Source organism: Pelophylax lessonae, assembly GCF_965119305.1.
Source record: "Pelophylax lessonae genome assembly, chromosome: 12".
Lineage (NCBI taxonomy): Eukaryota > Metazoa > Chordata > Amphibia > Anura > Ranidae > Pelophylax > Pelophylax lessonae.
In genome coordinates this window covers 105,026,172-105,052,124 of record NC_138779.1, presented here as the reverse complement: position 1 = coordinate 105,052,124, position 25,953 = coordinate 105,026,172, and the positions used below count along the sequence as shown (strand labels likewise).

At 43.8% G+C, this 25,953-nt stretch overlaps 1 protein-coding gene across 3 annotated transcripts in view; it reads left to right on the top strand.

Annotated features, from left to right (window-relative positions):
• Positions 1–25,953, top strand: part of GRIN2D (glutamate ionotropic receptor NMDA type subunit 2D) — a 1,144,270-nt gene that overhangs the window by 1,093,243 nt on the left and 25,074 nt on the right. For all 3 annotated transcript variants that reach the window (XM_082274380.1, XM_082274379.1, XM_082274378.1), the window contains one exon: positions 7,018–7,250. In XM_082274380.1, the coding sequence (XP_082130506.1) occupies positions 7,018–7,250 (233 nt within the window). The remainder of the gene's footprint in view (positions 1–7,017; positions 7,251–25,953) is intronic.

Genomic DNA, 25,953 nt, shown 5'->3' with positions numbered 1-25,953 from the left:
CACACCTGGCTGGCTATTTCATGATATAATAATGAACACAGAGCTGTAATAATTTATATCTTTCATATCTGTCTGGAGTTTAGCTTTAAATGACTACCGTTCCCTTTTCACTTTTAAAACTTTTTCTACATTTAAGAACTATTTTACTTATATCAGTTTGTTCTACGTATATTTAGTTCTACTTCAGTCATTCCGGCTGTTTTCATTCTAAATGCTGGGGTATGTATGCTGCAGTCTTCAATTGATCATCGGCATTTCGTTTTAACCCTTTTCCAAGGAGACTCAGAAATAAGGTCATGTTTTCTCTATATATACTCTCTATACTATATATTTTGCAGTCTGAGAGCTTTCTTGTGTTTTTATCGCAGTAATCAATAATGAGCTCTAAATTGGAGTATGCGACGGATAGGCTATATTTTTTTCTACACAATTCTAAGTTCCATTCCACTGAGAATGAGAGAATGTAGGAGACTGCTGTAGGATATGGATGTCCAGATAAACAGAACTTTTATAACTACACAGAAATGAATGGGGCTACAGCAGTTTCTGTCATTCCGAAAACAGAAAACTAATAAGGGGGTACATATTTTATTTATGTGTTAAAATTTGAATTTTCAGGACAAAGTTTCAGGGTGTTCCCCTCAACTCGGTCCAAGAAGTACTGATGCACAAAATTTTAGTAATTTTTAAGCAGACTAATCTCATTGGGTGGCAGTATAACAGGTGGTCAGCGGTACTACAGCAGACCCCTCTAGGTGGATATAATGTCAGATACCAGGATCCATTTTGATGAATATAAAGAAGCCCCCCGGTTTAAAAAAAGTATTGATGAATTGTTTAAAAGTTTTTTGAAGATGTGTAAGCACAGGTAGAGGGGCGGGGTAGGGGGCATTCTCCCCCTTCTTTAGGGGTAGTATATGAAAAAAAAATATGTATTTCAGATAAATACAATAAAAATCTGCAATGATGCATTTCAATGCAAGATGCATACATAGTTAAATCATTCCAAAATAAATTCTAAATGGAAGATCAATAGATCGCAGAAAATAAAAAATAAAGTAAATAATTATAATTAACTAATAACAATAATTTTATTTAGTAATCAACATTTTTTTTCAGCTATACCCATTCGTTTTTTTCTGATTGTACATATTTTTTATTCACAAGCCATGAAGAAGGGGGGGCTGTTTCCCTGAAAAGTGTTGACTCTACTTGTGCTTACACATCTTCAATAAACTTGTTAACAATTCAAGTGAGACATTTTTTTTAACACCGAGCACTCCTTCATATACACCCAATTGTCTTCTGCTGAAACTTCATCATTGTTGTGTGAGAAAGCAGCAGCCCCAGACCCCAAAGACAGCAGCCCCAGACCCCAATGTCTATCACCAGCAATTGTTGACAACTTACAGGAATCAATTCCTTCAACACTCAATGGAGATATCTATCAGTAACCAGTCATTAGTTAAACCATTCCAGAGCTGTCTCCCGCTAATTTCAGGAAACCAGGAATCTTACCAGAGAGCACACCAGAAAGAATGATGTCATCTTGACAAATGTGCTCATACACTCATTTTACATGTGAGTGCAATATATATATATATACAGTATTTTTCATTTTTATTGACTACAATAATACAAAAATAATAAATACTACACTCAGGTAGTGACACTCTCTCCTTCCTTTTTTTTTTTTATTTTACTAAAGGCAAGTAGAATTTGCACTTTGCAAGTGCAGTTGCACTCTACAAGCAAATTTGCTCCAGAGATTAGTAAATGAGGCAAAGCTTAAATTTGCAAATAATACCCAATCATTTTTGCTCGCACACATTTGGATGATAGACTTACCAATCAGAGTCTGCAAGGGAAATTGCTCCAGAGATTGGTAAGTGCGGGGACACACTGTTGACTTCCATCATCCAAATGTGTGCGAGCAAAAATGATTGGGTATTATTTGCAAATGTAAGCTTTGCCTCATTTACTAAGCTCTGGAGCAAATTCCCTTGCAGACTGCTACTGCACTTGCAAAGCGCACAGTATATTTGCCTTTAGTAAAGCAACCTCATAGCATGTCTCTTCTGTACTAAAAAGCCAGCCTGTTCACTTTTTCTTTTTAGCTAGAGTTCCTCATTAATATCTATATACCATATTTTAACTAATCACTACTTTATTCAAAAATAATAAAAAGTTTGGCTTTATGTACATTTTAAATTTAACTAGTATAACTGAATCCAACATGTTTCCAGTCTCTTCCAATCCCCTGTACTATGTCTGGATGATGAGAGGCAGTACTTTGGGCCAATACAGTGTCTTCTGTCTACATGTGCTGGTAAGGACCGAATTAACAGGAATAGAGGGAAGAGATGATCCCATCAGTTAATTGCAGATCCTTTTTACTATTTAATCACAGGCAGGAGGCAAGAGGCAGGATGGTAGCCTAGTCTTGATACTTAGGTAAAAAAAAATGTGGTCACCAGGTTGGCTGCACAGTTGGGCAAGTGTAAATCTCAGAACTGGATAGAAAAATCTTTCAGCAGGTATGAGATCTCATATACATACATGACTCAAAAAAATTAAAGGAACACTTTGAAAACACATCAGATCTCAATGGGGAAAAATATCATGCTGCTGGATATCTATACTGATATGGACTGGGTAATATGTTAGGAATGAAAGGATGCCACATTGTTTGATGGAAATGAAAATTATCAATCTACAGAGGGCTGAATTCAAAGACACCCCGAAAATCAAGTGCAAAAATGATGCAGCTTGGAGATATTGCTGAATTTTCATTGCAGCAACTCAAAATGGTCCTTGGTAGTTTGTATGGCCCCCACATGTTTGCATGCATGCCTGACAATGTCCTAGCATGCTCCTAATGAGACGGCGAATGGTGTCCTGGGGTATTTCCTGCCAGATCTGGACCAGGGCATCACTGAGCTCCTGAACAGACTGAGGTGCAACCTGGTGGCGTTGGATGGACTGAAACATAATGTCACAGAGGTGTTCTATTTGATTTAGGTCAGGTGAGAGTGGGGGCCATTCAATGGTATCAATTTCTTCATCCTCCAGGAACTGGCTGCATACTTTCGCCACATGAGGCAGGGCATTGTCATGCACCAGGAGGAAAGCAGGGCCCACTGTACCAGCATAGAGTCTTACAATGGGTCCAAGGATTTAATCCTGATACCTAATGGTAAATATGCCTCCCCAGGCCATCACTGACCCACTACCAAACTAGTCATGCTAAACGATGTTACAGGCAGCATAACATTCTCCATGGCTTCTTCAGATCCTTTCACGTCTGTCACATGCTCAGAGTGAACCTACCGTCATCTGTGAAAAGCACAGGCTGCCAGTGGCAGACCTGCCAATTCTGGTGTTCAATGGCAAATGCCAATCAAGCTCTACGGTGTCGGGCAGTGAGCACATTGCCCACAAGAGGACGTCGGGCCCTCAGGCCTCCCTTATGAAGTCTTTTTCTGAGTGTTTGTCAGAGACATTCACACCACTGGCCTGCTGGAAATCTTTTTGTAGGGCTATGGCAGTGGTCATCCTGTTTATCCTTGAACAAAAGAGCAGATGCCAGTCCTGCTGATGGACTAAGGGCCTTTTACAGCCCTGTTCAGCTCTCCTAAAGTAACTTTCTGTCTCCTGGAATCTCCTCCATGCTCTTGATACTGTTCTGGAAGACACAGCAAACCTTCTGGCAATGGAACGTATTGATGTGCCATCCTGGAGAAGTTAGACTGACTGTGTAACCTCTATAGGGTCCAGGTATCGCCTCATGCTACCAATAGAGACACTGACCCCGGCCAAATGCAAAACTAGTGACAAAAGGTCAGAAAAGATGAGTAGGAAAAAATGTCAATGTCCTCCACCTGTAAAACCATTCCTGTTTTGGAGGTTGTCTCATTGTTGCCCATCTAGTGCACCTGTTGTTAATTTCATTAACACCAAAGCAGCTGAAACTGATTAAAAACCCTCTCTGCTACTTAACAGACTAGATCAATATCCCAGGAGTTTAATTGACCTGATGCTTTACTCTGAAATAAAAAGTGTTCCTTTTGAGCAGTGTATATCAACTGTATACAGTAGTTTGGCTTTTTGTCTGGCGATCAGCTTTAAGGAATAAACAGAGCCCCTGGTGACTGTACAACACAAACATTTCCATTTTAGCTCTCTTTAGTCAAGCACAATAAAGACATTTTTATTTTCTGCACATTATATTGAAATAAATAAGCTTCTTTTGCTTATCTGAAAAGCTGGAGCTATAAGCATTTCATTCATATTCAGTAGGCCTGGTAAGTTTTTGGTTGCATGAACTATTTTTGCGCTTAATTTTCTACATTCTAACCAATAATCCCTTATCACATATACAAACCACTTGAAAATGTCAACTTAATTTGCTTAAAATACAATCAGCCTTTTTTATGCTAATCCAAAAAATAGCCCAATCACTCGCTATTAACAAAGCTGAAAATTAGCTAATTTGAATAAATAATAAAATTATCCACTTATAGTATGGCTTAGTATTCAAATGAGACTTATATACATATCTAGGCTGGAAGAACAAACTGATCCCTGACAAGTCCTAAATATTTCTGAGAGTGCACAGTTTAGTATTCATCTGAGACCGCATGTCTGTAACTCCTTACATGTTATGCATCCAGAAATTTAAATGGGACCTTACATTTTATGCTAGCAATGTGTATGTTGTTTTTTTTTTTTTTAGGGGGGGGGGTGTTAGGCAGGACAGTGGCCATGACAAACTTAAAGTGATTTTAAAGCATATTTTAAAAAAATAAATAAATAAATAACATGTTAATTTTACCTGCTCTGTGCAGTGGTTTTGTACAGAAAAGCTCCAATCAATTTCTTTTAGGGTCCCCCACAGGTGCTCCTGGCTCCTCCCCCCTCGAGCAATGCCCCCAGAGAAAGCTGTTTGCCCTGGGGGCACTGCTGAGTGCTCGCTCCCGAGCCGCTGCTCTATGCATCCATAAGGACACACAGAGCAGCGCCATGGCCCGGCCCCCCACTCTCTCCTCATTGGCTCACCACTGGCTGCGATTGTTATCAGTGGGAGCCAATGGGCTTACCGCTGCTGTCTCAACCGATGAGGAGGGAGAGTCCCTATACAGCTGAGGCTGTCATGAACAACGCTGAATCGGAGGGAGCTCAGGTAAGGATTGGGGGCTGCACACAGAAGGTTTTTACCTTCATGCATAGAATGCATGAAGGTAAAAAACCTTCAGCTTTTAGAACCACTTTAAACATGGGCTGACAAGGCTATCTCTGAATTTTAATAAGATATTGGAAAACTCACTACTTTATCAGATGCACATATCAAACAGTGGTAAGGCTTTCATTATTATACAACATCTATGAAGCACCAATAGTTTGCGCAGTGCCATTACAATACAATTACAATAGGGCTAGGAGGACATTAGGGCTTATAATCCAAAGGGAGAGTCAACTGATAAAAAAGGCATTACCTGTGAGGGATGATATTAGGGAGAAAGTAAATGTTTAGCTTTTAGGTGCACATGGGATCAGCTTCCCTGAAGAGATGAGTTTTCAAAGATTGCCTGAAGGCGGACAGAGTAGGAAATAGCTGCATAGATTGAGTAAGGGAGAGGCTCTAGAGAAGTTCTTGAGACAAACACAGGGGGAGGTGAAGAGGGGGTGGAGACCAAGGCATCTTGGGAGGAGAGGAGTGGACGGTTTGGGCATTATTTTGAGATCAGGACAGTAAAGTAGCTTGGCATAGAGTTGCGGATGGCTATGTATGTTATTTTAGTGTTTATGTTTTACAGTTGGACTACTTACCTCAAAAAGAGAACTTGATCATGTTACCTTCTATAGACCATAAATAATTCTAAATACTATCAATATCAAACTCAATGATCAAAAAAGTATAACTGGAGCTTACTTCCCATAAAAGGTCTGTTCATTTATACACAGTTTAAAATCAAATACCATTTACATTAGAAATATTTTTGGCAGTTGATTAACTTGCTTTTGAGATATACTCAATGCCATTATATCCATCAATTGTAGTAAAACTGCTATCAAACACATTTCTTCAATATAAGTTATTCATCCATTGGGCCAAACTGATGGCAGAAATGTACCACTTAAATATTTGAACGTCCACAAAACATCATAGTACATATCGTCTTTGTGTTTCCAAGGTCATCCTCCTGCTGAATAATGCACAATTACCTTTGTAAGTCCAAAGTTATTCGATTGTACTGTCTCCACTTAAAAAATGTGAGCTGGTCTTAAGCTTATGAGGCCAACCTAGGCACCCCCAGAGATAAATAAACAAGGATGATCCTCGTACATCTGAATACTGTATACCACCTCTGTTATTCACAATCTCTCCTTCAAAGCAGCCATCCTGAGGATATATGAATACATAATTGTCCCAAACAACAAGCTGTAAATTCCTGCTTCAGGTGCATTAGAGAGTATGTTATACTAAGATTCCACACATGTGTAGATTAGAGGTATCACAGGGCCGCACTAACATTTCCATAGGCAAACACTTTATCTCGGTGTCACAGAGATACTTGCTGTCGTCTTAATCCACTGTGTGGAAACAGAATTATGTTTTAGCCAGTTTATTTCTATAGAGGTGAAATATTGCAACTGTAACATCCAGTCATAAAGTTGTACTTTATCAATAGCCATTAACCCCTGTGAACACTACAATGTCTCCCAGTGTATCACTTGTATGTACACATTGTTAATGCAGAGAAAGGTAAGTGCTTAGTGACCTCAATCAAACTTTACTTGAACAACAGATATGTATGCTTAGCTATAATCAAAAGTGTCCGTAAGGATTGGTTTCTGGTCCACAAGGTCTTTTACCCATATCCAATATATCACAACAACAAGACCTAATTTTATTGATGGATAACAGGAAACAATACTTTATTACGACTAGATGTTGGAATGGAATTCTATTTTTTTTTCCTGGGTGAATAAGAACAGTGCATTTTGTTTCTACAGATGAAATTGAAATGCTGGAAAGGCTTTGGTTATCAGGAATTTGCCACAATGACAAGATTGAAGTGATGAGCAGCAAGTTAGACATTGACAATATGGCGGGTGTTTTCTACATGCTCCTTGTAGCAATGGGATTGAGTTTGCTGGTGTTCGCATGGGAGCATCTTATATACTGGAAGTTACGTCACTGCATGAGGCATTCTGGGAGACTGGACTTCTTGATGGGAATTAGCAGGGTAAATATGTCATTATGTTTTCGATTTTGTTGTGTATACATATTTTTTATACGCTTTTATACATAAAATGGGAGTTTTGAAAGCAACTATAACCCATATTTGGCAAATCATTTTTTTTTTTTTTAACAAACATGTTTTATTAAGAATTTTCAGAAAATTACACAGTACGGAAAGAAGAAAATTGTGTGCAGTATATTGACAAACATTGCAATACTAGACCAAGTTATCATAACGTGCAGAGGGATCCATAGCCCAGCAGTGAATCAGAGCGTGTCACCCATGACCCGGACACCCCACTGGGTTACAAACTGTATCCGGAGGGTAACACGGTTCATTTCCACCACCGACCACAGCCTCCGCTCCGTGAGGACATATCTATAAACTATCAACTTTAGAAACTTGTAAACTCGATCAAACTGTGATCCTGACAATATTTGTCAACTCATTTTAAAAACATATTGACCTCCCTATTTTTCTTACCTATTTTAAGAGTTTGTGCATAAATTCAGGTTCTTATGTTTGTCTTTTGTTACTCTACTTTCTTTCATATTTGACATTTTATTATTTTTGCAGTCTAGGCCATACCTATGGTGAGACCTTATTTTTACTTTACAAATAGGTACCCAACTGTTGTACTGTGAGGATGATCACACTTTAGAACATTAGCTTACAGGGCACTTGGAAAAGATAACGAGTTTTCATATCTGTATACTTCTTTTTTGCTGTTGTTTATAAGCTTTTTACAACAGAAAAAACAATAACAAATCTTACCTATTCTTTATATAAAATAGCACAGTTGTGTCTGTGTTTATTTGTGTGCATGTGTGTTTGTGTATGATATTGATCTATCTATTAATTAAATTGATAAAGTATCATTAGCGCCATATAAACATGCTTTATTTTTAAATAGGGAGCACTGTACAAGCATGCTTTATTTTTAAATAGGGAGCCTCATGTCCCAGCCAGTACATATCCTTTAAAAAATGTGATATTCATTAATAGTGGGGACTAATTTCAGCTAGTGAAATTTAAGGGGTGTCTAGTTTTATCAGTCAGTTAAAAAACTTTGACCTTTAACTTACAGGTTCCTGCATTTATATGTGTTCCCTAGAGAACTATCATTACATCTTGTTTCATGCTTTATTCCGAAACTCACTCTAAAATATTCACATTGCAGTAGATAGTGACGGTCATGATTTTTCATAGATGTCCCTTACATTTGTTTTACTTTCAAAACCAATGCATATTTATAGCCTGATAGCAGTATTTGATGTATGAACCTCTCAAGGTGGTAGAAGCAATGCTGTTTATCCATCTCTTTTATTGGACAAAGCTATAATTCCTGTTTCAGATGTCACATAGCAACACCACATTAACTTGGTTAAGATTCTTAAAGTGGATACATATCTACAGTTCTTACTATGTTTTTTTTTTTTTAGTTTATTTTTTATGTTCTGTATAATCATAGCAAAAATCCTACATTTGGCAAGATAATCATCATGTAGAATGCATAATATTTTGTCATTAAGATAGAAAAAAAGAGTGATTGCATTACTAAATACCATGTGCTTTCTACTTGGGAGATACATAGGTGTGACCTACAAAATATCAAACTAAATGAACCACTGGCCTTTATTTAAAATGAGTAGAGCAATTTAAGTAGAGGAGTAGAAAATTGGCTTACATCAGTTAATCAACTTTCAGAAGTGTAGTGAAGGTAAAGTAATAAAATATGATTTCTGTTTGTTTGCTTTGAATTAAGCTAAGACATTAAAATAAATTTGTAAGATTCAATCACTTTTGACCACATTCCGTCTAATAATGACAGATGCATGGTTGTTAGGTCTCTAAAGCTACATGTAGGCAAGCATTTTCTCACACCAAATTAGAGGTGCCCCTGGCCTTGTTGCCAATGTTTTCAAGAAGAAAGAGTTTATAAGCTTGGCGTTTTTTCTTAAAAAAGGTTTCAACCTTACTTCCAGACTCAGATTATATTTTTAAACAGCAGGCTAAAAGGTACAGAGCTATTATGCTCTCTATGGGGGAAAATAAATAATTTCTATTTAGTTGCAGAAAGTCTTGACTGGTAATGAGCACTGTGAGTGCTTGTATTGTATGTGTTTAGCCCAGTGCTGTCATTTGCGGATGGGAAGGTAGTCTTCAGTCCTCTGTAAGCTCCAAATTATACTTAAGGCTACATTCACAACTGGGTATAGCGTATTCAAGCTATTTTATTTTTATTTATTTTTTTCTGTGCATTTTCACATCATTTTAGAGCAATTAGCCACCAAGGAGCTTTTCTGGGACAGGATTGAAAATGTTTGTCTCCAGAAACGTATTATGGGAGATCCTGAAAACTGCACATAACACACATTTTTGCACATTTTTTCAGTCGCTCCCATTGAAGTATATGGGACCAAAAATACCCAAATCTGCCTGAAAAGAAGCTCATGTACTTTTTCAAGTGGCAAGTGTCTAACGAGTGTTCAGGTGTGAATAGGCACATTGGGATTTTTAATGTTGAGTGTTTTGTAGCTACAAGCTTCAAGCTATAAAATGTTCAGAGGTAAATGGGGTCTTAGAGCTTACCCATGGAGTATTCCTCTTGCTTCCATGGACAAACAGAATAGTAAGGAAGCAAACCATAGATAAATGTATGCAACCGTGGAGCTGTTATTAAAGTGCATAGGCAAAGCACTGGAAAACATGATGTAAAGAGCAAAGCCTATTGCAAACAGCCAGATTTCAGATTTCTGCTTCCCAGAATAGCCTTACCAGTAAAACAAGTTTTCTAACTGGTTGCTTCTGGGCACCTAATTTTACATCATGATTTGTGTTTTATTAAAAGATACTCTCTCAGGGTAAAGAAAAAGGAAGAGGGACCTCCCCAGTGGGACTTTTAAGGTCTTCAAAAATCAAAGTATTGAAAAGTAATTCAATACTAGTGAGATTGGAGTAAATTTGTATAAAAGAAGTAATTTTATTACAAAAGTCACAAAAAATATATCATTAGACAAAATACATATGCCACATAGAACATGCGGGTGGCTGGCCCTAAAATGACATCATCATATGATTACAGTAGGAACTGAGAACAAAAACATAATTATACATCCAAGTAGTAATACATCCAATTCAATTTATCAGGGATGTTGGTCTCCCTCTAAGTCTCCTTATCTCCTCAACCAGCCCCATTTCACCTCTCAGGGTAAAGTGACAGTGTCCACAGATACACTCCCCGCCCCCGCCCCCCAAATCCTTTTATATTTACTCACTGCATCCCTCTGTCTAAATTTAGGTGTCATCTGGTGTCAGAGCTAAGATAGGGCGATGCCCACATGACAGCGTTGGGGTTTGATGATTGGGCTAAGCACTGTCATATAGTAAAAATCATGTGACAGTGGTATAACTGTCTCGGAGGTGGGCTGTCTGCAGGCACTGTCATTTTGAATAGGCAAAGTCATGGTGTCTCTTTAAATGAAGGTCTTTGTGATGTGGTAATTTAACCACTTCTAGACCAGGAGGTTTTACCCCCTTAATGACCAGGCCATTTTCAGTCGTGCAACGTTGTACCCAAATAAAATTGATGTCCTTTTTTTCCCACAAATAGAGCTTTCTTTAGTGGTATTGTGATCACCTCTGTGGTTTTTATTTTTTGAGATTTAAACAAAAAAAGTGACAATTTTGAAAAAACAAAACATTTCTCTTACGTCCTCCGACAGTCGCTGCCTCCTCTAAGTCATCACTATTGGGTATTGTCATCTGCTCCGCAGGAGTAGCTAGGCATATAGACTTAGTTAAAAACAAAAGGCATTTGCATGTATACGCCCCTGGGGGCTGTCCCATCTGGTCAATACCCCCCTGCAGTGTCCACTCCCAAATCAGTTTTAATTTGCCTAGAATCAGGAGTAGTTAGGCTTTCCCTGTGCTGGGGCTTCGGTCTCAGCCTATCTTCCTTTTTATTTGATTTTATTGAAAAATGTCAGTTTTTTCTTTCTTTACTAGCTGTTTATTTGATCAGCTTTAGTTTTTAGTCGACTCTTCAGACGAAGATGATCATGCGGTGCTGGGATTCGGACTGGCCGCCCTGGGCACAGAGGGTCAGATGGACCCCCAGCCCACCATCGAGCGTTCAGCTATGGTTCGCCCTGGCACTATGAACGACCCATCCCTGTTCGCTGCAGGGATGCAGCTGTGAGGTGGCTACCTCACCGGACGCATCTGCGGCTCAGCAGTGCCATGTCCCTAGCAAACGGCACTCCCTGTCAGATGAGGACAGCGGCTTTCCGTTCTGTGAGGCTCCCCACGCCATCGGGTACAGGTAAGGGCTTCTGTGTGGGGCCTCTGTGTGGGGTGGCAGTCCTGGTTGCTGTGTGTTCCCCATGTCTGTGCCTTGTGTGACCCCCTGCTGCGATCCCTGCGGGGTTCGCTTGTACATGCGCTGCGGCGCTGTGTGTGTTTGCGGGGTCCCCTTTCCTGGGTCACTTAGGTGTTTGGGGGTGCAGACTGTGTATGGACCGCGGCGGGGTAATACAGCGCGGTCCGCCATTTTTTACACACTGGGCAAGCATGTGAGCTTCTCTATGGGCGAATCTACATGCTGAATTGGCGCCAATCGCCGCCATTTTTGCGGTGACCGATCGGTCGGTCCGGCCGCATGTCGGCGGCCATTTTGGTGGAGCCTCCCATACATTTCTATGGGGCAGCCATTTTCCCTGGGACATGCAGCAGAATAGTTCAGCCTACTTTCACAGCACTTCCTCTTTCCAATCTGAAGCAGGACAGCGGTGGCAACACTCTGCGGGGGCTCTACAGGTTATTGCTCTCAATATATCTCTGTACTGTCGCTTCTGGCTCAGTTTTGTTTCCTTCCTGTTTGGGGGTCTTTTTTCTATTCTATAGCTGGAGCGGTGGGCTGCGCACTCGCAGCGCTTTTAAAGGGACAGCACCTGATTCTTGCACTGTCCTGATTTTTTTCACCTGAGCACGGATTCTCAGGATAGCAAATTTCCACCAGCCTTGATGGGGGCCCCCAGTTCTCCGGTGCCCCCTCTGAGACCTGATTTGGCCGCGGTAGTGGCGACTTTGGTGTCAAATATGGAAATGCTGATGGCTGAACGTGCTGCTCGTAAGAGGCCCAGGTTGTCCCTCTCCTCTGATTCAGATGGTGATATGGCTGCTGCTGCTGCGAGCGTGCCCTTTTCGGGGTCCCGCTTATCCGTGGACCTGCAGGGGTCTGAGGGGGAGGCGGAGGTAGAGGGGGTTGATACCTCCTCCCCGGGGTCGCCCGAGGAACGGGCGACCATGGATGAATTAATTATTTCTGTAAAGGACACTTTACATTTGGAGGATGAGCCCAGCCCTCCGGGCGTTGTGTCTTCCTTTGGGACACACAGGACCCGCAAGTCGGCACACGTTTTTCCCTGTCCCGCTGAGTTTCATTACACTGTTAATGAAGTGTGGCGCACGTTAAAGCGTCCGTTCGTGGTGCCTAGTCGGTTCAAATTGCTTTATCCCTTTGCACCGGCTACGGAATCGCGCTGGTGTGTACCGCCGCAGGTGGATCACACGGTCGCGGTGCTGAATAAGGCTACCTTGGTTCCTACATAGGATTCCCCGGTTTTCCAGGATCCTACGGACCAGCGTTTGGAGTCCTTGGCCCGCCATTCCTATACGGTGGCGGGCTCTCTGCTCAAACCGATTTTCGCGTCCGTATTAGTGGCACAGGCGGTTGCTGACTGGTCTAAGGTGCTTAGGAGCAGCCTTGTGACTGATGGTGTTCCACCTGCCCAGCTGGATATGGTGGATCAGATCCACCAGGGAATCATATATCTGTGTGATGCGGCCTTGAATGAGGCCCCGCTAGTAGCACGCCTCTCTAGTGTCGCGGTGCCCAATCGCCGCCTGATATGACTGAAGAGTTGGTCAGCTGACCAGTCTTCGCGGAAGACGGTGGCGGACTTTCCCTATGCTGGCTCTCGCCTTTTTGGCGAGTCGTTGGATACCCTGGTAAAAGGCGTCACGGGGGGCAAGAGTACTATGCTACCCCAGAACCCGAAGCACAAGCCCTTCCGGGGCAAGAGGAGTTCTGCGCCTAGATCCAGTCAGGGTTCCTTTCGTGCCTTTCGGAACCAGTCCAAGGGCAAGCCCTTCAAGTCCCAGGGCGGACAGAAGAAGCCCTGGGCGGGTAAGCAGAAGTCAGGCAATACCGCTACGTCGGGTCAGTCCACTTCTGCCTGAAGGCGCGCCCTCACCTGTCTCTGGGGTCTGGGGACGTTTGCATGGTTTCCTTCAACCTTGGCTGCTCCAGATTTCGGACAGGTGGGTTCAGGAAATCGTTCAGTCGGGATACAAGATCGAGTTTCTTTCCCGGCCCGCGGACAGATTCTTCCCCTCGAATCTTCATTTGCCTCCGGGGCGTCTGCAGGACTTGCACCGTGCGGTCCAGGACCTCCTTGCTCAGGGGGTGATCGTCCTGGTGCCTCACCGGGACAGGTTTCGGGGTTTTTATTCCAATCTGTTCACTGTGCCCAGAAAGGAGGGCAAGGTGCATCCTATCCTGGACCTGAAAGCTCTGAACCTCTTTGTGCGAGTTCGAAAATTCCGTATGGAGTCTCTCCGATTAGTGGTGGCTTCTCTGAGCCCGGGAGAGTTCCTGGCTTCAATAGACCTCAAGGATGCGTACCTGCATGTCCCCATCTTCGAGGGTCATCAGCGGTACCTTCGGTTTGCAGTCGCAGGAGACCATTATCAGTTTGTGGCATTACCTTTCAGTCTCGCTTCGGCTCCCAGGGTCTTTACCAAGGTTCTAGCGCCGGTTCTGGGCCTACTGAGGGCTCAGGGCATTGCGATCCTGGGGTATCTGGACGACCTTCTCGTCAGATCGAGTGTCAGTCAGGATCTGGTGCGCGATCTGTCCATCACGGTCCGGACGCTTCAGGAGTTCGGATGGACCATCAACGTTCAGAAGTCATCATTGTGCCCCTCGGTTCGCCTTCCCTACCTGGGAATGATTCTGGACTCTGCTCAGGCGAAGGTGTTCCTGCCGGAGGACAAGCTCCGAGCATTGCGGGACGAGATCGGGTCCCTCAGGGACGTTCCGGTATCGTCACTCAGGACCTGTATGCAGGTCCTGGGGTTGATGGTGTCGACCTTCAAGGTGATGCCCTTTGCTCAGTTCCACACGCGGGCTCTCCAAGCGGAGGTCCTGGCCAACTGGGATGGACAGGCTCAGTCCCTAGATCTGCATGTCTCTTTGAGTCGTCAGACGAGATTGGCTCTTCTGTGGTGGCTCCAGTCCCCGTCGGTAACGGGGGGCAAGTCGCTCCGTCCGTTGGTTTGGACGGTGATCACCACCGATGCCAGCCTGTTGGGCTGGGGTGGGGTCCTGGGCACCCTGTCTGCCCAGGGCACTTGGTCGGAGGAGGAGTCCTCCCTTCCGATCAACGTCCTGGAATTGCGAGCGATCAAGCTCTGCCTTCTACAGTGGTCGAACCGTCTAAGGGGTCGTCCTGTCCGGGTACAGACGGACAATGCTATCGCGGTGGCTTACATCAACCACCAAGGGGGCACCAGGAGTGCTCGGGTGGCCCGGGAGGTGTCTGACATTCTGACTTGGGCCGAGATTCATGTCCCGGCAATCTCATCAGTTCACATTCCGGGTGTGGAAAATTCAAAAAAAGATAGGTTAGCTGGCGCTCTAGTCTGGTGTGATGGGGTCAAAGTGAAATAACACAATGGGCAATAAAGGGGAAAGGGAAATGAGAGGGGTTACCTACAAAGCATGGCAAAAACGGTGTGTGGAGTCCATCAGATAGGGGAACAATATAGATGATGAAACTGAACGATGTATCTTGAACTGCAGACAAAGGGCCAGCTTTACCTCACAGGAAGAACAGTTCTGTGAGCAATAGAAAAAAAGAGAAGAAAGGCGAAGCGCCTCTAAGTGCAGTACGTTTATTTTAAGCAGGCACACAAGTGTAGGCAACTCACATGATGATAATTACAAAAGGCTCAGTCTGAAGTCATTCGGTGAGCGTGCGAACCAAAGAAAGCCCAAATCCGGGAGAGAGGAGGAGAAGATGACCTTGCCGGTGGATGGAATGCGGAGGACAGAATGAGCCGGCTGTTGTCTTCCGGGACCGGCTGATCCCCTCGTTGCGGACTCGTAGTAGGCTGGAACGCAGCGTCTGCCGTGTGACGTCAGCGGGGTCAGGAGGACACACGACGTGTTTCAGAGCCTGCGCAGAGCCTGATACTCTTTACCTCTGCTGTCAAAGAAGGTCGCCTTTTTGGTGGCGATCACTTCGGCTCGCAGGGTGTCGGAGCTGGCGGCGTTGTCTTGCCGCTCCCCTTACTTGGTAATCCATAAGGATAAGGTGGTGTTGAGGACACTTCCGTCTTTTCTTCCCAAGGTGGTCACTGAATTTCACCTTAATGAGGAAATTGTTCTGCCTTCGCTTTGCACGAAGCCTAAGCATCCGAAGGAGATTGCCTTGCATTCTTTGGATGTTGTTTGGGCGATCAGGGTTTACCTGTCGTCTACTGAATCCTTTCGTAAAACGCATTCCCTGTTTATTCTTCCTGAGGGATCTCGGAAGGGCATGGCTGCGTCCGCAGCAACTATTGCCAAATGGATCAGAGAGACCATTGAACAGGCTTATGCTTTGAAGGAATGGGTGCCGCCCTTCCCTGTTAAGGCGCACTCTACTAGATCTGTGAGTACGTCCTGGGCTTGTTGGCATAGGGCCTCGGTGGCCCAGGTGTGCAAGGCTGCGACTTGGTCGTCGGTGCAGACTTTCTCAAAATTCTACAAAGTAGACGTTCAGGCATCAGCTGATGCTTCCTTTGGCCGCAAAGTTCTCAGTGCGGCAGTGCCATGACGAACCCTTGTTTTTTTGTGGGTCCCTGGCTGTTGGTGTTTGCTGTTCTGGGCGGTTGCTCCTGTTGAGCATTGTTCATTTTTCTGTTGCCCAGTGGGTTCCCTTACAGTGTTTGTAAGGTTCCTTTCTCTGATATGGGTACGGCGTTGCCTCTTCTACGGTTGCGTATCCCACCCCTCATGTCTATACTGCTTTGGGACATCCCAATAGTGATGACTTAGAGGAGGCGGCGACTGTCGGAGGACGTAAGAGAAAACTGAATTTTTGTAAAATCTTACCTGTAAAATTCCTTTCTCTGAGTCCTCCGACAGTCGCCGCCCCCGCCCCTCTTTGGGGTTCTTGTTCTTACTGCTATGCTAACAAACTGAGTTGGGAGTGGACACTGCAGGGGGGTATTGACCAGATGGGACAGCCCCCAGGGGTGTATACATGCAAATGCCTTTTGTTTTTAACTAAGTCTATATGCCTAGCTACTCCTGCGGAGCAGATGACAATACCCAATAGTGATGACTTAGAGGAGGCAGCGACTGTCGGAGGACTCAGAGAAAGGAATTTTACAGGTAAGATTTTATAAAAATTCATTTTTTTTTACTTTCTGCCATAAAACACAGCCAATAATTTTTTTTTAATTAATTTTTTTTTTTCCTCAGTTTGGGCCAATATGTATTCTGATATATATTTTTGGAAAAAGTAATCCCAATAAGTGTATATTGATTGGTTTGCCCAAAAGTTATAGCATCTATAAACAATGCAATGTTTTTATGTAATTTTTATTTGTTTATTTCTTTTTTCTTACTATTAATGGTGGCAATCAGTGATTTTTAACGGGACTGCGACATTGCCGCGGACAAATCGGACATCTAACCGGGCACCTTTCACACTTTTTGGGGACCAGCGACACTAATACAGTGATCAGTGCTAAAAAATGCACTGTTACTATAGTAATGACACTGGCAGGGAAGGGGTTAACATAAGGGGCGATCAAAGGGTTAAGTGTCCCTAGGGGATGCTTACTAACTGACTGTGAGGGGGTTGCACTGATTGGGGGAAGACAGAGATGCGGGTTCCTGCTTAGCAGGAACACAAGATCTCCATCTTGTCCCCTTGCAGAACGGCAATCTACCTCTTCCAGGGATGATCACTGGTGGCTGGCGAACATCGGGTCCCCTGGACCCGTTGATTGACATCCCCACTAGCCAATAACAGCACGATGGTGCCTCCAGTGGTGTGATTGCGCCATCTAGAGGCTATCGAACGAAATGACGAACAGGTACGTCGTTTCGTGCAAAAGCGCCACTTTGCCGCAGTAAATACACAATGGCTGGTCTTTAAGTAGTTAAGTGATATTAAATTCTTATTATTTATCTTTAATTCCTAATGCTGAGTTGAAGACTTACATGTGTTGATGCTTCTTTTTTTTTGAAAATAATTTTTATTGAGGTAAATGCAAAACAAACAAAAAAGAAAGCAAATAACATTTTGATATAACAAGTACATGGCAATCACTGTGAACAAGCATATACATTGAGATGCAGTTAAACTTCAAGAACATGACATAACATAACATTCAGTCAGTGGACCAGAAGTCCCAGAACTTAGTAAATTTCTGTAGCTGCGAGCTATTGGTCGCCAGAGACTTTTCAAACTGGTAGTTCATACGTAACAATGAAATCACTTCAGACATGTTAGGTGTTTCGGTGGACTTCCACTTCCTCAATATGAGCGTTCTAGTGGCTAGTAGGACGTGCAAGGTCCACGGTCTATATACTAGGGGGAGGTTGTCAATACCTAAGTGTAGAATGGCTAGAGCTGGGTTAGGTGCGATTATGCATCCTGTGTCTTTCGCTATGAAGCTGAACACTTGGTTCCACAAGCTGGTGAGAGACGGGCAGGACCACATTATATGAAATAGTGTGCCCATGCAGGAGCATTCCCTCCAACACAATAGGGAGTATTTGTTGGAGAAGCCCGCTAACCGGTATGGGGTGTAGTACCATCTGTGGGTGAGTTTGAGGGTCATCTCCCAATGATTGGCACAGTGAGTGTGTCGGTTGGCTTCCGATAATGCACGTCTCCATTGAGGCACCGAGAAGCTCTCCCGGAGATCCCCGTCCCATTTGAACATGGTTAGTGTTTTAAAGAATGTGTCGTTGTCCAAAATAGCATGGTAAAAGTTGGACAGCTTCAGGCGAATATATGGGTGCCGCCGTGAGTAGATCCCATACTTTCCCCTCCACTCTAGTGCTCTGAACGGGGTGTTGGCGCATGAAGTGGTGTATACGATAGATTTGGAAAAACCTTGAGCGTGGTACATGATATTTGGTCTGTATCTGTTCAGGGGACAGCAGAATGTCTTGCTCGTAGAGGTGCTGTATGGAAGTAATGTTCCCCTTGGCAGTGATGCTTGAGGGGAGGTCAGGCAGATGCACATGCAGGATCGAGGACGGAATAGTTTTGGTGGGGATAAGTGCACGGTCCTTATTAGGCCCGGTAACTTTGCGCCAGGCCCTCAGCGAGGCTTGCATAGTGGGGGAGAGGGTGGTGAGATTCCACAGGAGCCACGTATCTCCTAGGAGTAAGTCCCGAAGAGTTGTGGTGGGGGCTATGTTCGTGTCTAGGTCTACCCAGAAGGGAGCATCAATCGTGTGAAACCAGTTGCGTGTTTGAGCTAACACAGTGGCCCAGTAGTATCCCTGAATATCAGGCACCCCAGCCCCTCCGTAGCATCGTTTGGTGGTCAGGATGGAGGAAGAGCAGCGAGCCCTCTTGCCCTCCCAGATATATTTTTTCATATGGGTAGTGAATTTGGCCAAACTCGTTACCGGGTAGTGTACAGGGAGAGCTCTGAACAGATACAGAATTTGGGATAATAAGAACATTTTGTATGCGGTCACCCTTCCGTGCCAGGTTGAGTACAGAGATTTCATATGTGTGGTTTCCGTGTCTAATTTGCGGAGAAGTCTAGTTACGTTAACTATCAAGAGTTTCGTGGGATCAGCTGGTAGGTCAATACCCAGGTAGTGGATTTTGTCCGAAGACCAAGGGATGGGAACCAAGGACTCGAGCAGGGTTTGAGCCTGGGGATCGACTCCAAGGTTCAGAACCGTGGACTTGGACGCATTGAGCTTGTAGTAAGAGATACAGTGGAAGTGTTGCAAAACTTTATATGCGGCGGGGAGGGATTTGGACGGGTCTGTGAGCATGAGGATAATATCGTCCGCGAATAAGGTGATTTTGTGGTGGTAGGTGGGAAAGGTAAAACCGGTGATCAGGGAGTGTGAGCGGATAGTTTCAGCGAGGGGTTCTATTAGCAAATTGAAAATCGTGGGAGAGAGGGGGCAGCCCTGTCGTGTGCCATTAGTGATGGGGAAGCGTTTGGACAGTATGCCAGATGTGTATACATGGGCGGATGGGGAGGAATAAAGGGCTAGGATGGCGGAAAGGATAGGGCCTGAAAAAACTAATTTTTGTAATGTGGCCTGCATGTATCCCCAGTGGACCCTATCAAACGCCTTTTCGGCATCAAGAGTTAGGAGGACTGCTGGGATCTTACTTCTGTGTGTTAGATGGAGAATATTCACCATTCGTCTGGTGGCGACAGATGTCTGGCGACCGGGGGTAAAGCCCATTTGGTCCTTAGCTATTAAGTTGGGGAGAAAGTGTTGAAGGCGTTTAGATAGTATCCTCGCATAAATTTTGGCGTCCGAGTTCAGCAATGAAATGGGATGAAAATTAGTCGGAGTGGTAGGGTCCTTGCCAGGTTTAGGCAGGGTGACTACGTGTGCGCTCAGAATATCAGAGGGGAGGCTGGCATCAGTCATAGCTTTGTTATAAACAGCTGTCAGCGTAGGGCCTATATGTGGGAGAAATAGCTGGTAAAATTCATTGGGGAGGCCGTCAGGGCCCGGTGATTTGCCTTTCGGCAGGGTTTTAATGCTATGTTTGACCTCATCAAGCGATATGGGTATATAAAGGGTGGCCAGCTGGGATTCGGAAAGCGACGGTAAATTAATGGCATTTAGGAATTGCTCTATAGCTACTGCCGATGGTTGGTGTTCCGAGGGGTCATCCTTTAGGTTATACAGGGAGCTGTAGAATGATGCATAGGCATCAGCTATGGCCTGTGGATGTGTTATTTTGGCTTTAGTGATGGGGTCTACGAGGTATGGGATTCTAGATTTCGCCTGTTTTTTTTTTACTCTATCAGCTAGAAATTTACTGGCTTTGTTTGCCTGGGAGTAGGATTTTTGTTTTAAGTAGTTTAAATGTTTATCGGAAGCCTCCAGTAGGAGGATGCGAAGTTCTAACCTGAGTTGGGTCAGGCGGGCGGACAGAGCAATGGTAGGGTTCCTCTTGTTACCCTCCTCTAGAACATGTATCTCGTTTAACAGGGAAGACATTTTCTGGTTCCGCAGTTTCTTCCTTCTGGCCTGCTGCTGGATGCACACCCCCCTGATGAATTCCTTGTGTGCACCCCACAACACCCAGGGATCAGAGACCGACGGTTCGTTAAATGAGAGGAATTCCTTTATACTGCCCAAGATCCGGGTAGAGCAACCCGAGTCCTGCAGCATTCCTGTATCACATCTCCAAACGCGAGATGGTGCTACCCGAGTGTTCTCCTCGATGACCAGTTCGACTGCTGCGTGATCTGACCAGGTTATGTCCTGGATCGTCGAGGAGGACACCTTCGAGAGGAGATCCACATCAACCAGGAATACGTATATATTCGGGAATATGATCTGTGTTTAGATGAGAAATAAGGATAATCCCTCTCAGTGGCGTGCTGGCAACGCCATACATCATACAACTTCTCAGAATGCCATAACCCCCCCATCGATTGTTGCCGGTCCCGGGGGGACGAAGAGGTGTCCAACCCGGGGTCTGCAACAACGTTAAAGTCTCCACACAATAGCAATCGACCCTGTTGGATTCTTTATATTTGCCAGAGCAGGCATCTCAGGAATCTCAACTGGGTTTAGTTCGGAGCGTAAAGATTGACGATGGTGAAAAGAGAGTCATTCAGTTCACAGACAACAATTATGAATCTTCCGTGAGGGTCTAGAACGGAATGAAGAATCTTGACCGACAGCGATGATCTAAAAGCTAAAAGAACTCCTCTCCTCTTTTCATCTGCAGAAGCAAGAAGGATCTGGAAAAAGTCCTTGTGAGTGCAGGATGAGTGCGCTCCTTCTTTAAAATGAGTCTCCTGGACCGCCAAAACATCCACATTGTGATTCAGAGACTCTTTCCATAATGTGCGCCTCTTAGCAGGATGGTTTAAGCCGTTGGCGTTGACTGATAAGATTTTAATGGTCATAGTTCAGCTGGATAAGCTGGTGAGATTGAGCATGGTCTGGTACTGGAGAAGACAAGGAAGTCCAGGCTCTTCACGTGTCCGGAGAATGTCAGCCTAGCTGTGTAAGGCAGTTGTAGGGCTGCAAGAGATGCAGTGATGATGCCATGAAGAAAAAATGAAAACTGAGAAAAAACAAAAGGACAAAAGACAAACTGGGTACAAAAATAAGAACAGGACTGTCTCTGCAGTCCGTGATCAGACATACCAATGCAAAGCAAGAGGGGCCAAAGGGCAGTTGCTCCTATGGCCAGGGACATTTGTAGGATTCAAGTGGATATCATAGTAGAGCTTGGGAAGGTGGAGGCAGGTTTGGAGGGTCTTTTACGTGAGACCACTTGCCAATCTGCTTCCAGTGACCTGAGAGGTGGTGAGGCAGGGGGGTCAAATTGTTGTTGCGGTAAAATGTTCCATCTCCGCAAGGCCTGAATGCCTTCATCCAGGGTTTTGATCAGGACAGTGGATCTGCCATGAGTGACAGAAAGAGCCTCTGGGTATTTCCACTTGTGTGGCACATTATGGTTGTGCAGGATTTTCGTTATGGTGGCCAGATTCCTCCTGGCTTGCAGAGTATGCCTGGAGAGGTCTGAGAGCAATTGCAAGTTGCTGTAACCCTCAGGGAGAGGCATGTTTTGCCTTGACGCCATCATGATGTGTTCCTTTATGTGATAGAAATGCACCCTAAGGAGCACGTCCCTGGGTATATCCCCTGACAGGAATGATGGTTTCGGCAGTCTGTGTATCCTGTCTATGACTAGGTCAGAGGCAGATGCAGAAGGAATCAGTGCATGGAAAAGTGGTGACATGCGGCAGGAGCTAATTAGGCAGGACCGTCTCAGGGATTCCCCTTATTTTAATGTTGTTCCGCCGTGAGTGGTCTTCTAAATCCGCCACTTTACTTTTGAGCCAGTGGATCTCATCCGTTTGAGCATTAAGTGTGGTAATAACGGAATTAATTGCAGAGGCATGTGTGTCGGCTGTTTTTTCAATGGAATCAACCCGAGAGCCCAGGGAGCCCATGTCAGACCTGAGTTGCTGCATACAGGAGAGCATGTCAACCTGCATGGTGTTACGCAGGGTGTACATCATATCTCTCATGGTCCCTTCAGAGATAGGGCTACTTCCAGTGGGGAAGGAAGCAAATGGATCTGAACCATGTGAAGGAGAGGTAGGTGTGTGCTGCACAGGGAGGCTAGTGTCCATACCTGTGAACATGGGTGGTCTCTGAGGCGAATCTCTCCTCTGTCTCGCTTTGGCTGGACTCCTGGATGAGGGAGAAGGAGGGGACTGGCCACTGTCTGGGTTGGCGATCCTCCTGTGAACCGGTGGGTGCGGTGAGAGCGGCTGCAGTTTGTGCAGCACTGTGGCTCCTTGTCCTCCTCGTGGTCCCGGGCCGCCGCCATTTTGGTGGAGCCCGGAGCTCTGAGAGATGAGAAAACCGGACAGCTTGTTAGACTGCTCTGGTCCCTTCTTGCGGTGGGCCATGTCGGCAGGGATGAGCGGAGGCTGCGGGAGTGATTTGCGGGGTTGTGCGGGTCCCGATGCTCTGTCAGAGGCTAATTGTCCCAGGTGGCTCTGCGGAGCTGAATCAGCAAGCTGCCATCCTCCGCGCCACGGCCACGCCCCCCATGTGTTGATGCTTCTTGATATATTGAACTTGAAATTTCCACCCCTTCCTCCACCCAGCTGTTCCCCTTTGTGTTAGCCAAACATTTCTGTTTCAGGGTGGATTCCTCCCCTCACAGGGTTCCATGCAGCCACCCTTCTGTGTGCGCTTCTGGGATCTGTCTAATGGTGATGTGATGATACTGCCTGTGTTGATATGCATAGGAAGCCTGGGAGGATGCACACAGAACACAAGCCCTGTGCTCCTCTTCTTTAGAAGTAATTGACAAGTGGCTTCTGAGATGCTGTCATGGGAGCCACTTTCAATCTCTTCCTTGGAAGAGGAGTGGAGGGCATGCCTCATTTGTGTCCTTTTAGGTTGCCTGTGCATGTCGGCAAAGGCAGCATAACCCCATCATGGAAGTTTTATAAATGTAGGGGCACACATCCTTCAGATTTCTGTACGCACTTCCCCATCTGGAAGTTTGGGGGAAGTGGTGCACATGAACCTAGAAGGTGCGGCTGTAAACTGCGCTGAAAATTAGCTGTAATAGAAATATTGTTTATACTTCTGTATTAAAGCAGCCTGCATAGCTCCCAACTATCCCTGATTTGTCCCTGTGTCCCTCTGTCCTCCTCATTTGTCCCTCATTTTGGTCTGATCTATATAGTTGTATATAAAATGCACTATTTATCTATAAAAAAAAAGTGTTTCCCAGTGCTAAACCTTTCATCCAATTTCTAAATTGCTGCGTTTGTAAATTTCAAAAGCCAGTATAAAATAATAGTAGTGGTTAAAAAAAAAAAAAAAAAAAAAGCACGTTTAGCTATTGTTTGTTTGTTTTTTTTCCTTTATGGAGGCGTGACAAGGGGTGTGTCCTATGCCTACATACTTTTGCTAATAGGTGTCCCTCGCTCCCATCTCCAAAAATTTGGGAGGTATGTGTATAGACCTGTTTCTGTTTAAAAAGTTTAGGCCTTAGTACTATTTTATATTTCTTTAGAATTCCACCAGTTTTAATAAATGGATAAAATTAGATTAGTTAGTAAATTAGTTAGTAAATTAGATATAGTGTAGGCATTTAACCTAACATTGCTATAATCATTCCAAGACCAGCTGCTGTAAAATAGTATTCTAATGAACTTTTTTTTTTTTTTTTTTAAATGAAAATGTAGGCAAAGATTCGATCTAAGCACTTCACAATGATTAACGGTCTCCTCAGCCTGCAAATGGAACGAAATCCATTAAAACACATGTCTATGATTAGTCTTGCCTTTTTGGGACGTCATGTTAACCACAATTCTATGTTTATGTGCATTTCTTGCAAATTGCTTTTCATGTCGATATGCAACATTCTGTTATCTCAATTCACTTACCTATGTAGAAAGGTGATCTATAAAGTTTACATTTATAGCCTACCAAGCAGCCCCTTTTATGCACTGTGCTTTCATTCTTGGATCTCTGATGTGATAGCGCCCATGTAATTAACATGCCAGCCACATTAACAGCTGCCTGAAAAATGTGTCTTTTTATCACACTGTGGTTTCTCAGGTGATTCCTGGCAAAGTACTTAGCTTCTATCTCTCTCCATCTTATTTCTCCAACAATCCTCCCTCTTCTCCCAGATTGCCTCATCTTGTTACTGTTTCTCAAAAATTAATGACCTAAAACAAGGACAAACAAAGACATAACAGATCATTCCATGAAGAAAGAAAAGACCAGATCAGATAAGAGAGACAGAAAGAGAGAAGGAATTTGAATATATTTAGTACACATTGCATAATCATTGTGTACAAGGTCTGAAAAAATAGTCTTGTGATAACCCTTTCTGGACTGCTTTGCTGCATCAGGTTCTTAAGTAAATGAGAGTATTATTGTGGCTATTTTACTGTTGTCTAAAGATTTTTTGTATATCAAACCAAAGTTCACTAAAAATTAACCTTTCAAATTTACTATAAAAAAATAATTTTTATGTTTACCAGGATGTAAACTGATCCAATATAAATGTGAGCTAGGACTTTAGATTGTAAGGTCCTTTAGGGCAGGGACTGATGTGAATGTGCAATATATATGTAAAGCACTGTGTATATTGTGCTATATTTTGATGCGGAACATCTAATATCAATAATATGAAATATATGGGTTAATATGAAAGTTCCACTATAATATACACAGTAAGTACCTGGAATAAATAATAAATAAATAATAATGTAGTAGCAACAATGTTTAAATTAATAAAAAGTAGATGCCTTGTGATTCATTTACTTGTATTCAAATAATTTGCTTTGTGCTGAGAGAGAACCCTATTCAAAACTATGCACAGCATGACTTTCACTGCTCTCCAATTTGAGATAAAATCCTGCCAACTCCTGGCACTAAGTCCTATCCTAGGTTATTCAGAAACCCACTTCCAGAGCCTCTGCTGGCCACTAAGATTCTGGCATTTGACTGTTAAATACAGTGGTGGAAATAAGTACTTGATCTCCTGCTGTTTTTGTACGTTTGCCCATTTAAAAAGAAATGAAGGGTCTATCATTTCTATCATAGGTGTATTTTAAATGATAGAGACAGAATATCAACTAAAAATCCAGAAAAAAAACCACATAAAACAAATGGTATAAATTACGTTGTAGTTCAGTGAGTGAAATAAGTATTTGATCCCCAAGCAAAACATGAATTAGTACTTGGTAGAGAAACCCTTGCTGGCAAGCACAGAGGTAAGACATTTCTTGTAATTGGTGACCAGGTTTGCACACATCTCAGGAGGGATTTTGGTCCACTCTTCTTTACAGATCTTCTCTAAATCCTTAAGGTTTCTTGGCTGTCACTTGACAACTCGAAGTTTCAGCTACTTTCATA